This window comes from Phaenicophaeus curvirostris, chromosome 9, assembly GCF_032191515.1.
Source record: "Phaenicophaeus curvirostris isolate KB17595 chromosome 9, BPBGC_Pcur_1.0, whole genome shotgun sequence".
Lineage (NCBI taxonomy): Eukaryota > Metazoa > Chordata > Aves > Cuculiformes > Cuculidae > Phaenicophaeus > Phaenicophaeus curvirostris.
This window is the reverse complement of record NC_091400.1, coordinates 18,173,946-18,188,013: the sequence shown is the minus strand read 5'-3', so window position 1 is coordinate 18,188,013 and position 14,068 is coordinate 18,173,946. Positions and strand designations below refer to the sequence as shown.

Genomic DNA, 14,068 nt, shown 5'->3' with positions numbered 1-14,068 from the left:
CTAATGTATATCCAAATAACAGATCTTGTGTAACTTTGCATATTGTTACACAGAACCTCCTGTTGAACTCGCTAACAAGTCCCCCACTTCTCACAAGCACTTTGAAAGCTAAAGAGTTAACTTACATGAATGCTCTTCACCCTGTTTGACAGGTACTTCTTTGATACGGGCTGCCAGCTCATCTGCAAATGATGTTGGCCTTTTCTTTTTCTGAGGAGTATGGACAAACAACAGCACATTCCTTATATAAAATCCACTCACCAACTTGATGGAACTGCAATTATAAATACTCTACAAATATTCTAGGAGCTCCCTTGCAAAATATTCTGTCTAGACTTTGACTGAAGCCCTCTAAAGAGGCTATATAGCTTTTAAGTAGGAAGGCTATTAAGAGATTATGTACGTATCAAGACAAATGAAAAAGCCATTTCTAGCCCCTTATGATCACATAATTTTTAATGCCACCTCATTTGGGGAGCAGGACAAGCAAGAAGCATTTTGCCACACACAAATGCCACGTGTAGTTTCTCAATGACCTTTACAGACATCTTTAACAGCAGCTCAGGATGAGCTTTGAACAGTCTCCTAGTTCAAAGGGGTAATGCCTGAACAATAATGCTAAAAGACCATTCAGGATTTCTGCAGGCACTCTCTACAGAATTCCATCCCAGGTGACTGCAAGCCATGATTATAATCCCTCTAAGGACAGACTTTTCATAAGGCAAGTCAAATTTCTCCCTCCAGGAAGGTAATAATTACTTACAGGCCTTGTGCTTTGGCCTAAGTCTCCGTCCTCATCTTCCTCTTTTTCAGAGTCAAAGAGATCACAGCCCTCGTAATCATCTTCATCACTCATCTGTGCTGTCCTCTAAAAAACAGTTAACACCCTGTTGTTTTGTCACAGAATCACAGAATAACCAGGTTGGAAGAGACCCACCGGATCATCGAGTCCAACCGTTCCCATCAAACGGGAGCTCGCAAACAAAACAAGCACAAAACTACCTCTGCTTAGATAAATATTCAAAGCAAATTTATTAAAAGGAGGGAAATATTCAGCCAGTTTGGGGTACTTCGCAGCTTTTGAAAGGTAAGGAAGGAGTGCCTCTAGCCTCAAGCAAGTTGCTTCATCCTCTAGTATGCTCCTGTGCTGTGTCATTGAACATTTCTGGACCAGAGACACAACTGAGGACATTAAGGCTATCCTCACAAGGAGCATACTGCTGCTATATAGAAGCCTGAACTGCTTTGGCTGTGCCACTTCCCTTAGCTTGCACACTCTTTTCGACTAAAGATCTAGTATTTAGCCTTAATTCAGGAACACTGCGTAGTAAAATATATCATCTTGAACTACTCCTAAGGTGGATGAAAATGACAGCCAACACAGGCCCACATCTTTGCTTCAGTTATGTCAAAAAGAAAGAGGATTAAAAAGATGAACCAAATTGTGGGCTAGGGGCTGTCATGGACAAAAGTATATCAGTAACAACCCAAAGATCCTTGCTCACCTTAAAATATACCAGGCATACAGAGTTGCCCTATGAAGGTCAATACAGCTTAATATAAAACAATGTTACAAAAGCACTCAGATGTTATAGATACATAGATAGAAAAGGGTTGCTTTTTGAAACATTGTCCTTCTGGCACTAAATCATTCCAGACTGAAGATCCCCACATAAAAGTCTTTTGCAGTGGCACATCTAAGCATAGGAAAGATTCCTGCTCCTCCTACCACCTACTACAAACGACTAAAGCAATTAGATTTTTCAGTCTACACATTTCTTTTCCCTTTTCATTTGTTATCCAAATGGACATTTCAAATATTTCATACTGTTCAGATCTTTGATTTCACATACCTAAACTGCGCTGTTCCTTACTTCCTGCATAGCAGGTTTAGAACTTTAATTATAGACCAAATAATCCCAGAGGAGCCTAGTTTTCCTGGGGAAGATTCTTTTGAAATCTCATGGGTCCAAAGTAATTCCCGAGGAAAACACGCAGCATGCAATGTCATTCTTCATATACTTTGCATCTAATGATGGCTTGCAAGCACGTCTAAGCCCAAACCAGTGCCATCTTGCCAAGACAACCTTCCCATACAAAGTTATACAAATCGGGCTTAATCAAAGTTTTTAATAGTTAGGTGTCTAGAGCTCATATCTCCTCTTTCTCACATCATCAGTGCTTCACAAGTGGAAAGTCTTTCAGGTAGGTACCAGGGTGTACAACCATACCGTCTTTTGATCATCTTCACTAGGGTTTCCAAATTCATCATCTGATTCCTGGAACACAAGGGATGCAAAGACAAGTGTCACACATTACTTTTCCCAACAGTTTACGGGAGAGGGCTCAGAAACTCTGGACTTAGGTTTGGTCCTTCAGATCTCACCATGACTTGACTAAGGAATCATTTCCCCATTGTTGACCATCTTTATGAAGTGAGCTCAATAGAAAGTCAATAAGTAAGCAAAGACAGCAAGCTCCATCTGACAGAGCATCTGAGTCACTCAAAAAGGACTTTAATTGGGCAAAGACTCCAAAAGCAAACTCCTCAGGAAAAAGAGAATGCTTCCATAGCTCAATTACAAAGCAGAGCTATCCCAGCCAAGGCAGACAAAACATAACAGAAATTTTTAGTCCAATGCAGCAGATTCATAAGGCAAAGCCTGCAGCTGCATTAATGACACCTACTTAAACTTTCAACTTGTTCTTGTCAGTCTCCATCTCATTCTTTGTAATTGTAATTTACAACAGATTCATTCTCCATAAATGCAGTCCTTGATAAGAATCTGTTTTGTTCCAAAAAGTGAACTTACGACTCGAATAAAATGCTTCATTTTGAAGTATTCTACTAAAACAGCAATTAGAGCCACCACTTTATTGCTCCTTTGAAAAGCCACAGAGGAAACTACTGCATAAGAATAACAACAAAAAGCACATTTACCACAACTGACATAGGGAACAGACATTGTTCAGTATTATCTTGAGATCCCACATGAAAAAGCGAGGTAGTTAATGGCCTCACACACAACTAAGGAGTCATGAACGCTTGTGCAAAGCAGCTGGTACTCTGTCACTTGTCACTTACCTCTTCATCCTTCTCTTCACTGTCAATTACACTTCCACGATCGCTATCTACTGATCCTTCTATTTTAAATGAAAACAGAAAAGTTAAGATCAGACACGACATCTGTACACAGAGCAATATGGTCACTAGATATTGACAGCAACTTTAAAGGCTTTGTGAAGAGAACTAAAAATTAAGTGCAAAAGAGAGCAATTTGGAAGAGCTTTGAAGGCTGCTGACATCTTAGCACTTTGCGTTTCTGATGTACAGAGCACAAATTACTGAGAAGTTTCTGCTTTTCATACCAGAAAAGTGGTTGTTACAGTGCAATGCACATTTTTTTCCCCTCAGCTTATTACAGTTTGCATCTAAACATGCAAGAACACTATGCAGTACAACCCAAGCTGTGAGTTAAACCAGACCAAAGTCTCAGATTAGGATCTTAGTTACTCATCACAGAATCACAGAATAACCAGGTTGGAAGAGACCCACCGGATCATAGAGTCCAACCGTTCCTATCAAACACTAAACCATATCCCTCAGCACCTCGTCCACCCGTGCCTTAAACACCTCCAGGGAAGGTGATTCAACCACCTCCCTGGGCAGCCTGTTCCAGTGCCCAATGACCCTTTCTGTAAAGAATTTTTTCCTAACATCTAGCCTAAACCTCCCCTGGCGGAGCTTGAGGCCATTCCCTCTTGTCCTGTCCCCTGTCACTGGGGAGAAGAGGATAGCACCCTCCTCTCCACAACCACCTTTCAGGTAGTTGTAGAGAGCAATGAGGTCACCCCTCAGCCTCCTCTTCTCCAGGCTAAACACCCCCAGCTCTCTCAGCTGCTCCTCATAAGGCCTGTTCTCCAGCCCCTTCACCAGCTTTGTTGCTCTTCTCTGGACTCGTTCCAGAGCCTCAACATCCTTCTTATGGTGAGGGGCCCAGAACTGAACACAGTATTCGAGGAGCGGTCTCACCAGTGCCGAGTACAGAGGGAGAATAACCTCCCTGGACCTGCTGGTCATGCCGTTTCTGATACAAGCCAAGATGCCATTGGCCTTCTTGGCCACCTGGGCACACTGCTGGCTCATGTTCAGTCGGCTGTCAACCAACACACCCAGGTCCCTCTCCTCCAGGCAGCTTTCTAGACAGACTTCTCCTAGTCTGTAGCACTGCGTAGGGTTGTTGTGCCCCAAGTGCAGGACCCGGCACTTGGCCTTGTTAAACCTCATGCCATTGGACTCTGCCCAGCGGTCCAGCCTGTCCAGATCCCTTTGCAGAGCTTCTCTACCCTCCAGCAGATCGACACTTCCACCCAGCTTAGTGTCGTCTGCAAACTTGCTAAGGGTGCACTCGATGCCTTCATCCAGGTCATTGATAAAGACATTGAACAGGGCTGGACCCAGCACTGAGCCCTGGGGAACCCCACTTGTCACTGGCCTCCAGCTGGATCTCGCACCATTTACCACCACTCTCTGGGCCCGGCCATCCAACCAGTTTTCCACCCAGGAGAGTGTGCGCCTCTCCAGGCCAGAGGCTGACAGTTTCTCAAGCAGAATGCTGTGAGAAACTGTGTCAAAGGCTTTACTGAAGTCCAGGTAGACCACATCCACAGCCTTCCCCTCATCCAGCAGCCGAGTCACTTTGTCATAGAAGGCGATCAGGTTAGTTTGGCAAGACCTGCCTTTTGTGAACCCATGTTGACTGGGCCTGATCACCCGGTTCTCTTGCATGTGCTTCATGATAGCACTCCAGATCACCTGCTCCATGACTTTCCCTGGCACTGAGGTCAGACTGACAGGCCTGTAGTTTCCTGGATCCTCCCTGCGACCCTTCTTGTAAATGGGCACGACATCAGCTAGTCCAGTGGGACCTCCCCAGTCTTCCAGGACTGTTGGAAGATGATGGAAAGGGGTTTGGCCAGCACATCTGCCAGCTCCTTCAATACCCTAGGGTGAATTCCGTCCGGCCCCATAGACTTGTGGCTGTCTAGTTGGGCTAGCAAGGCTCTGACCACCTCCTCTTGGATCATGGGAGCCTCATTTTGCTCCTCATAAAGGATGAGGCCAGCACATACCTTCACTAGAGAGATCTCCAAGGCCAACATCATCTTGTTCCATAAACTGCTGAGAGCCAATCAGGTAAGGTAAAGGCCTGTCAATGTAGAGATCCTGGAAACAGACAACATCAGGACTTTGACATCTAGGAACAGCTCGACATTGCAGAAAAAGAACTCTTAAACCTCTTCCTCTCAAGGAAGATACAAGCTTGTTTAAAGACAGTCCCACCAGACACATGCTTCAAGTCGGCATGCAACTGGGTGGGTGAGATGAGGTTTATTCTTTTTTTAACACTGCCAAAGAAGAGGGCTACTTATGCTACCAACTTGTTACATAATAGAAGAATATCCTTGCAAAGACTTGCAGGCATCACTCTTCTCCCAAATCCTGCATGTAGGATTTTTAATTACCAGGATAGTAAAAAAAAAACAAACAACCATCTATGAAGATAGGGTTTGTATCCATAAAGCATGAAATGTAAACGTTCCATTCCACCCAGAATTGAGGCTTCCCTTTCCAAATTCACTGTCATTAAACTTAGTCCCTTAAGGGTGCCATACCTTAATGCTAAGTCAACTGCGAGACAAGCAAACTATACAAGAAATAACTCCACCTTCAGATGTAGTCATCGTATCCTCTTTTTATGTAACTAATATCAATTTTATACCAATGCAGCAATACTACTGACAGAAGCAAAGAGCAAATTCAAAGCCAAACAAAAACCCGTGGTCTCAGAAAAAAACAGGTCTCTCTACCTTTGGTTCAAGTATCAGTTCCACCTTTTCATTACTTTCTTCCTCTTCTGAGTCAGAGTTGCCTGCTTTGATGTCTAGCTGTTCAAAAGCACTGTCCAGAACTTGCAGCCCATAATTCACAGCTTCCTGTATTTTGGGGATCAGATCAGCTTCTTTCTGCTCTCTTGTCTTTTCCTTTAATAAAATGAACAACACATTGTCTTTGCATTTTACTCAAAACTCAATCTCACTGTAAAACACATGCAAAATTTTAACTTCAGATTAGTACCATGAAAGCATTGCCACTATGTGCAAGGCAAAGACCTTCAGAACCCTTTTTTGCTTGGCCTAATTTACCTTTATCATTCCCAGAAACAGAGTTGTTCTAAACACCCACACCAGCAGAGTAGTATCTTATTTGTCCATCGAGGGAACATTTATACTATAATACACCTAGACTGTAAGGTGTTAAAAAAGCTCTCTGAGTTTTTATCCCTGGGAACTGCAGTCAGATTCTGCTTCCCCAGCCCACTACCTCTGAATCCAGTAAGGTGGCCCAAGGCTTCAGTTCTCTTGCTCAAAAAATACGCACAGGCACTTGAAAATTGACTCATACATCTTGTCTATTGGACACAGTATGGAACTTGGGGAGGCCCTAACGGATTATCATACACAATAGTAGTCTCCAACATTACTGTCAACCTTACGCTTGAATGATATACACCATACAAAAGAGAATTCAAGGAGAAAGGAAACAGTTTTGTTTGTAAGGTGTAAACGTTCGCAAAATAAGTTTGAAAATCAGAAGGTAGACAACAGCTGCAAACATAGTGTCAGCACTCAAGGCAGCTGAAGATAACTACCTGTTCTGTTTTGTCTCCAACGTCAGCTTTGGGAGTAGGCTCTTCCACTTCTTCATCATATACTCTCTAAAAAGTCAAGCAAAATTAATTCAAATAAGAATAACATTCTGCTGCAGGAGCTAAACCACAGGCATCACCAACAAAATAAAATACATTGTTAATGTGTAATTATTTACACATTTGAAAAAAAAAGAAGCCATGGATGATGCCAAGCATCTTCATAGCTTCCTTCATGCATTGAAGCCATCATCTTGAAGTTACTGTCAGGTAACCTCTCAACTCAACTGAGGTAATTCAAGACTACAAATGTCACTGCAGTAGTGGAACACAAACCGAGCATTTAACACTGTTGACAGACTGAAATATGTTAAAAGCAGCAGTGCTCTAACCCCCCTAACACAAAGCTACTTTAGAAACCTTCAAAATCAAACCTAAGTTTACTTATGGGCTATCTTCTTTTTGTTTACTGTCATTCAGTAGTTTTCATTCTTCAGTATTTACCCTCCTCCTGTACTTACAGAGATGATTCACATCCTCTCAGCCTTCAGTTTGTTCTGATAATCCCACCCATCCAATTATTTTAGCATTCTTTTGTAGGATCAGCTACAAGGAGACATAGGGCAATAAAAAGTCTCCCTTGAACCTGCAAACCTAAATCTGCTTCTCTCAAACACAGGTGCAGTTATCTCATAGGAAGGGGCAGATCTCTCCCATTAAATAAACTAAGAACTAGAAATAAGGACCTATTTCTGTGCACCTAAATTTGGTAACAAACAGCTTCAAGCACCCAAGATAGAAAATGTTTGGTACAAGCTGTTCTCAGCAGAACCATTATGCTGAAGGGCAAAGGTAGGCCAGAAAAGACATTGCAGCTCTGAAGCAAAACCCACCACCACAACCCCCCCCACAACAGAAATCCAAGTTTTCATCATCTCTTCCTCTGCCAGCATCTTTCCAATAATAGCATCATGGCTTCAGATGAGACACATGTGGCCTAAGAAAAATGCTGATCAAGGCAAAACACCAAATAAAACTCACAATCCTAAAAAACCCTTCACAAATCTGTAAGATTGTCAAAGCTCTACATCTTCATTATACACATGCCTGTAGTGACACAACGTTACAACAGGCTTTCAAGTCTACTTTCTACCTCTGTAAAACAGCAATATTCGTAAAGAGGGTACATCAGCGAATACGTTCTTCATGACCAAACATAATAGACAACTCCTTGCAGTCCAACACCTTTAATATCAAATGCTTTTAGTGCAGAATAACACCACTGGGCAAATTTACAGCATTATATAACATCTGTCATATTTTGACAGACAGGTGCAGCCAAATACTACATTCATGCTACCTGTAAAGATATACAAAGACATCCCAGAGATCCCAAACCATTCATAGTCCTAAAAACAAAACACTGATCCCCATGTCACATATAAACGAGGAACGAAGGTACGCTACAAGGGGCAAAATGGAATCTGCCAATATTGGCTCGTATATCATTCACAAAGGAATTAGGTCACTTTAACATAAAGCCCATCCATCTCTCATTCAACATCAGACTTTCCAAAAAGTCAAATCACTTCTCCACATTACACTAAGGGAAAATATGAATGTTTGACATACAAGCTTGATGCTTTATAAAAACATACTCACATTCTCTATGAACTGTGTATTGGACAACATAAGAAAGTCATTGAAGACATTATGAAGACGACAGTCTGTGGCTTTTGTTTCACTAATCAGTCCATCTACTTGCTTTTTTATTTCATGAGTCCTGGAAATGGTTTGCTGCGAGAACTCTTGTAGAAAATGCAGAAGCTGTTTACAGTAGAGGAAAGTAGCAGTCAGCATCCAACTCCTTTTTCACAGAGGTGAAGCTGATCATGCACTTCAGCTGATCACCAAAAAACCCACAGTTTGAACTAAAACAGCCCGCATACACCTAGAACCGTAGTTCTTTTGATGCAGCCCAGCACAGGGTTGGCTTTCTGGGCTGCGAGCACGCATTGCCGGCTCATGTCCAGCTTTTCATCCCCAGCACCCCCAAGTCCTTCTCCGCAGGGCTGCTCTCCATCACATCATCCCCCATCCACGTCTCACCCTACTCTGTTTCGACCTCATCCTGCTCTTCCTTCTGGGCCACCTCCTTACTCTAGTTTTCTCTCCCGGACCGGGGGTTTGAAGCGACGGGGCAGCCCCCCCATCCCCGCCCGACACCCCCCACCCCACCCCCGCTCACCCCCGCGTCCGAGGCCAAGGACCAGCTCTGGCTGCCCTTACGGATCTCCTCCAGCGACCAGGGCCGCTCCCACACCGGCGCCGGCTCGGCAGCGTCCCGCGGAGCCCCGTTCATCTGCGGAAGAAGAGCAGTGAGCCGAGAAACCCAGTGCCGATGTGCGGCGGCCGGGAGAAGGTCGGGCTGGGCCCGGCCGGGCGCTCACCGTGACCGCAGGCCTCGCCTCCCCCGCCGCCGGCGCCATCGGCCGCGCGTCAGCTGAGCGCCGTCACGTGACCCGCGGCCCCGCCCGCGCGCTCGGGCAGGGCCGGCAGGGGGCGCGCGGGGGCGGGGGTGGCACTGGGAGTGCTGCTGGTCAAAAGCTCAGTGACGAGACGGAGGTTCGCGACAAGCGGTCTGTCCCGGGACCGGTGCTGTTTAATATTTTCATCAATGATATTGACAGCGAGATTGAGTGCACCCTCAGCGAGTTTGCAGATGACACCAAGCTGAGTCGTGCAGTTGTCACACCGGAAGGACGGGATGTCATCCAGAGGGAGCTGGACAGGCTGGAGAAGTGGGGCTGTGGGAACCTCATGAGGTTCAACAAGGCCAAGTGCAAGGTGCTTCACCTGGGTCGGGGCAATTCCCAATTTCAGTACAGGATGGGGGATGATGTGATTGAAAGCTGCCCTGCAGAGAAGGACTTGGGGGTGCTAGTTGATGAGAAGCTCAACGTGAGCCAGCAACATGCAGCTGCAGCCCAGAAGGCCAACCGTATCCTGGGCTGCATCAAAAGAAGCGTGGCCAGCAGGGTGAGACAGGCGATTCTACTCCTCTGTTCCTCCCTTGTGAGACCTCATATGGAGTACTATGTCTAGTTCTGGAATCCTCAACATAAGAAGGATATGGAGCTGTTGGAACAGGTCCAGAGGAGGGCTAGAAGGATGATCTGAGGGCTGTAGCACCTTCCCTATGAGAACAGGCTGAGAGAGCTGGGGTTGCTCAGCCTGGAGAAGAGAAAGTTCTGAGGAGACCTTATAGCAACCTTCCAGTACCTGAAGTGGGCTACAGAAAAGTTGGGAGGGACTTTTTACAAAGGCTTCTAGTGATAGGACTAGGGGCAATAGATATAAATTGGAAAGGGGAAGATTTAGCCTTATCATAAGGTGGAAATTCTTTGCTATGAGGGTGGTGAGGCACTGGAACAGGTTGGCCAGGGAAGCTGTGGTTGCCCCATCCCTGGAGGTGTTCAAAGCCAGGTTGGATGGTGCCTTGGGGAGCCTGATCTAGTGTGAGGTGTCCCTGCCCATGTCAGGGGGCTTGGAACTAGATGATCTTTAACGTCCCTTCCAACCATAACTGTTCTATGATTCTGTGATTCTACAGTGGCAGCAAAACTAAGGGAGGCAGGAGAGGAAGGTGACAGCAAGGCACCTGCTGTGCAGCAGTGTTCCCTGGAGTGCTGCAACGTGGTGTGGATGCCCAGCCCCACCAGAGAAGAGGATCCCTTCCTCCTGCTTTCCTTACAAAAGTAGGTGCGAGGCTTACCTTGCAAGTCAAGTAAAATCTCTATTGATTTAAACGGATTAGTCTTCATAAACCTGCACTAGAATCCCAGGATTTGCTAGAATAAATCACTATATACAGTAACATAAATGTATGGTACAAATTGTCAGACTGGGATTGACAGCCAATTATCCCTGGGACTTTACATGTCACACACCTGCTCTTAGCTTCCCACTTTCTCACGAAGTCATTTTTTTTCCAGTGGATTAAAAATCCTCATCATGCCACTGTATTTCATGTGTTCTCTATTGCAAGTGAATTCACCATCAAAGAAATAACAATAAAATTATCTGTTCTTCCACCTGGTAATGTAATAATTAATTGGAAATGGTCAGTTTAGATCAGCCCTTGATATTAGCACATGTAGTTTGCTTATTTATGGCATTTGACTACTGTTAGCACAGAAGACCTCAGGAGGAGCCAGGGCATGGGGTGATTTACTTCTTGCTTGGGTTCTTAAGTTAAATAAGAAATATCACCCAAGATCTCCAACTTTTCATTATTGATTTTAATAGATATATCCAGATACTTGAAGGATGTTGCTAGATTACAGACATAGAAGCTTTCAAAAGCAGAGTATCATCGTATTCCTTTCAATTCTATCTTTCTGTGCTTCTACAACAAGATACCATTAATGAACTGGCTTAGACCTTCAAATCAGGTGGAATTTAAATAATTTTAATATACTGGTAATAAAACAGAAACTAAGCAAGTACAAGTAGAAAAATATTTGCTTGTGCTTGTTTCACAAGAAAGCCTTGAGCAATATTGCTAAAAACCACAAAAATGGGAGTTCTCTAAAATTATTCTCCAAGGCTTTTAGTATTTTGCTGTTGTTCCTTCCTCCACAACCCTCAAAAAAAATCCAAAAAAATGCTTTTAGTTAGTTTCCATATTCATCAAAATGTGAAATAAAATCCAGGAAGTCCTTTGTTGACAATGCAAAGGTCTACTGGCACAGAAGTTTGTGCATTATAAAACATGAGATCTATCTGGTCTATGTGTTCTGATGTTGAGAAATGTAGGATTTTACCATCAGGCAGCTTCAGGCTGGGGTATCTTCCAGATTACTTTCCACTAAAAAAAAGAGTCAGCAACATGAAACCTGAATGTTCCTTAGATAAAAATGTTTATTTTTGACACAAGTCTCTGAGCAGAAAGGGCTACAATTGGGAGAATAAAAATCTGCTTTCTACAAGTTCCTAACATTATGGTCAGTCCTAAAGATTCCTTTCAGAGATGAATTTAGACAGGTTCCTTTCAGAGGTTAGAGAGAAGCGGACAAGAAAAAAATCACTTGCTGCCCCCCCTCAGAACTTTCCAAATAAATATGCAATGTGAAAATATTAAAAATAACACATATTATCAGAGACTAATTGGCATATTTAGAAACAGAACATGTAAGACTGTATAGAGCTGAGCTCTCAGATATCCATGCTTACGGACATGCCTTAACTATGCAGCATTGCTTGCTACTTTTATGTGGCCATGGATCTAGATCTGTGCAGCTCAGATTCCCTAAGACCTTCCAGAGCAAGGCAGAGTGCTTCTGGAATCATTTGGGAGGACAAGTTCTTCCCTGCATGGCCACAAGGACAGAATTTACCACAAACTGGTGTTCTTTATAATTCTGCCAATCCCATGCAACTGCTCAGCCTTGTGTCTTTGCAACTCCGGGAAACAAGTGAGAGGTCTTTAGCGGGGAATCTGAAGGTTGCAGTGAAAATGTTGAAGTTAGTCTCCAGAGGTCCCCTCCAACCCCTACTATCCTGTGATTCTGTGAAGCTTGAACAGACAAAGCACTTGGTTAAACTTACAAATATTTACAGGTAAAAAATGAAAGTGAATAGCACAGCCAGTGGTATTTGCTGTGGTATAAGTCAGTAGCTAATGGAAAGTAAATATATTTTTATAACTTTAGAACAGGATGCAAACAAAAGAAAAAGTCAAGTTGCAATTAAAAGATAAGGTTCTGTATTGCATAAGAAAGAAGAACAACAATTTGTGCATTGTTCTTAATTTTCACTGCCATTCCTCTTTCTCACGCGCAGGTTGTGGTTTATGGCATAGTACAGATACAGAAAGATGTGGTTGTCCAAGCCCTGTAATTACCAGAACTCCCAGGCCTCCAATAGATAGTGCCAGCACCTGCATTATCTGCAGGCTGCAGAAGGATTTGCAGGTGCCAAGTGCAGTCAGATTTGAAGATGCTTCAGCCTTTCGGTACACAATGGAGGATGATGTGATTGAGAGCTGCAGAGAAGGACTTGGGGGTGCTAGTTGATGAGAAGCTGGACATGAGCTGGCAGTCCAAGCTCGCAGCCCAGAAGGCCAACCGTATCCTGGGCTACATCAAAAGAAGCGTGGCCAGCAGGTCAAGGGAAGTGATTCTGCCCCTCTATTAGTAGAATTACTAATCCTCTAAAGAAACCTGGACTTGGACACACCTGACTTCATTGGCTCATGGTTTCCCCCACATGGGTTTGATCCTTCTTCAATCACAAGAGTTCATCTCGTATGGTAAAATAATGGTCTTGGAGGATGGTTATTACCCTGGAGTTCCCTTGATCTGAGGTAGGAATGGCTAGTGTGGGAGGAACAGGGGAAGTTGACTTTTGAGTTCCATCCTCTACAGTCAGGGAAAAAGCTCTGAAACTTCAAATCTCTGACACATTTAAGGGAGCCACCCAAAGTCATGTATCAAGTCAGTATAAGAATGACAAATATTGAAAAAGCTTCTTTATTACAGTCCCATGCTTTTCTACTTCAGTTTTTAACAAAACTTTGAAACAGGGAACTCACAGGAATAGTGGAATAGTGCTACTATCCCACTTCTGTAAACAGGTTAAGAAACTAAACTTCTCATATCAAGTAACATATCATAGTTGATAAAGTAACACAGAGCCAGGATGACTGTGAACTTATATTCCAGGCTAGATCCAGCAAAGCCTTTCACCAAGTGTGCACTTGAGAAAAAGGAGTGGCTCCACCAAAGGCAATTAAACTACTCACATGTCTAAAGCTAAGGATATATTTTAAGTGCTTTGCTTGATCCAAGCCCTAAGATCTAATCTGAAGGCTGCAGGAATTAATGGAACTTTTCCAACTTTCCTCAGTAGGCTTCAAAACTTTTTAAGCTAAAAGTTGTATTTCCAGTATAGATGAGCCTTATTTACCTGTGTAACTTGTGTGCAAATATTTATCTGCATGATATATGTATGTTCTATGGAATCAGTAGTGGACTTGGCAAAATATTTGTTCTCTCATTGAGTATTAATCCACTACTGGGACATATGCCCACTGGCTGTGCAGGGTCTGAAAGGGAAATTTTGTTTTTCAAGTAGGAACACAGAATCAAAGCATGATTTGGGTCAGAAGGGACATCAAAGTTCATCCAATTCCAACCCCCATGCCATGGGCAGCTGCAGCTAACCCAGTCTTAAACACTTCCAGGGATGGGGTATCCACAGCTTCACTTGGCAGTCTGTTCCAGTGTCTCACCATCCTCACAGTAAAGAATTTCTTCCTAGCATCTAATCTAAATCTACCCTTCTCTCAGTTTAGA

The 14,068-nt window shown here is 43.6% G+C and overlaps 1 protein-coding gene across 3 annotated transcripts in view; it reads right to left on the bottom strand.

Annotated features, from left to right (window-relative positions):
- WASHC2C (WASH complex subunit 2C) overlaps positions 1 to 9,183 on the bottom strand; it is a 37,014-nt gene extending 27,831 nt beyond the window's left edge. For all 3 annotated transcript variants that reach the window (XM_069864132.1, XM_069864134.1, XM_069864133.1), the window contains exons 1-10: positions 9,161 to 9,183; positions 8,959 to 9,072; positions 8,373 to 8,537; positions 6,714 to 6,779; positions 5,872 to 6,045; positions 5,134 to 5,227; positions 3,086 to 3,144; positions 2,232 to 2,279; positions 764 to 868; positions 126 to 210 (exon numbers count right to left, since the gene is read on the bottom strand). In XM_069864132.1, the coding sequence (XP_069720233.1) occupies positions 126 to 210; positions 764 to 868; positions 2,232 to 2,279; positions 3,086 to 3,144; positions 5,134 to 5,227; positions 5,872 to 6,045; positions 6,714 to 6,779; positions 8,373 to 8,537; positions 8,959 to 9,072 (910 nt within the window). In that variant the 5' untranslated portion in view covers positions 9,161 to 9,183. The remainder of the gene's footprint in view (positions 1 to 125; positions 211 to 763; positions 869 to 2,231; positions 2,280 to 3,085; positions 3,145 to 5,133; positions 5,228 to 5,871; positions 6,046 to 6,713; positions 6,780 to 8,372; positions 8,538 to 8,958; positions 9,073 to 9,160) is intronic.
- Positions 9,184 to 14,068: the final 4,885 nt, after the last annotated feature.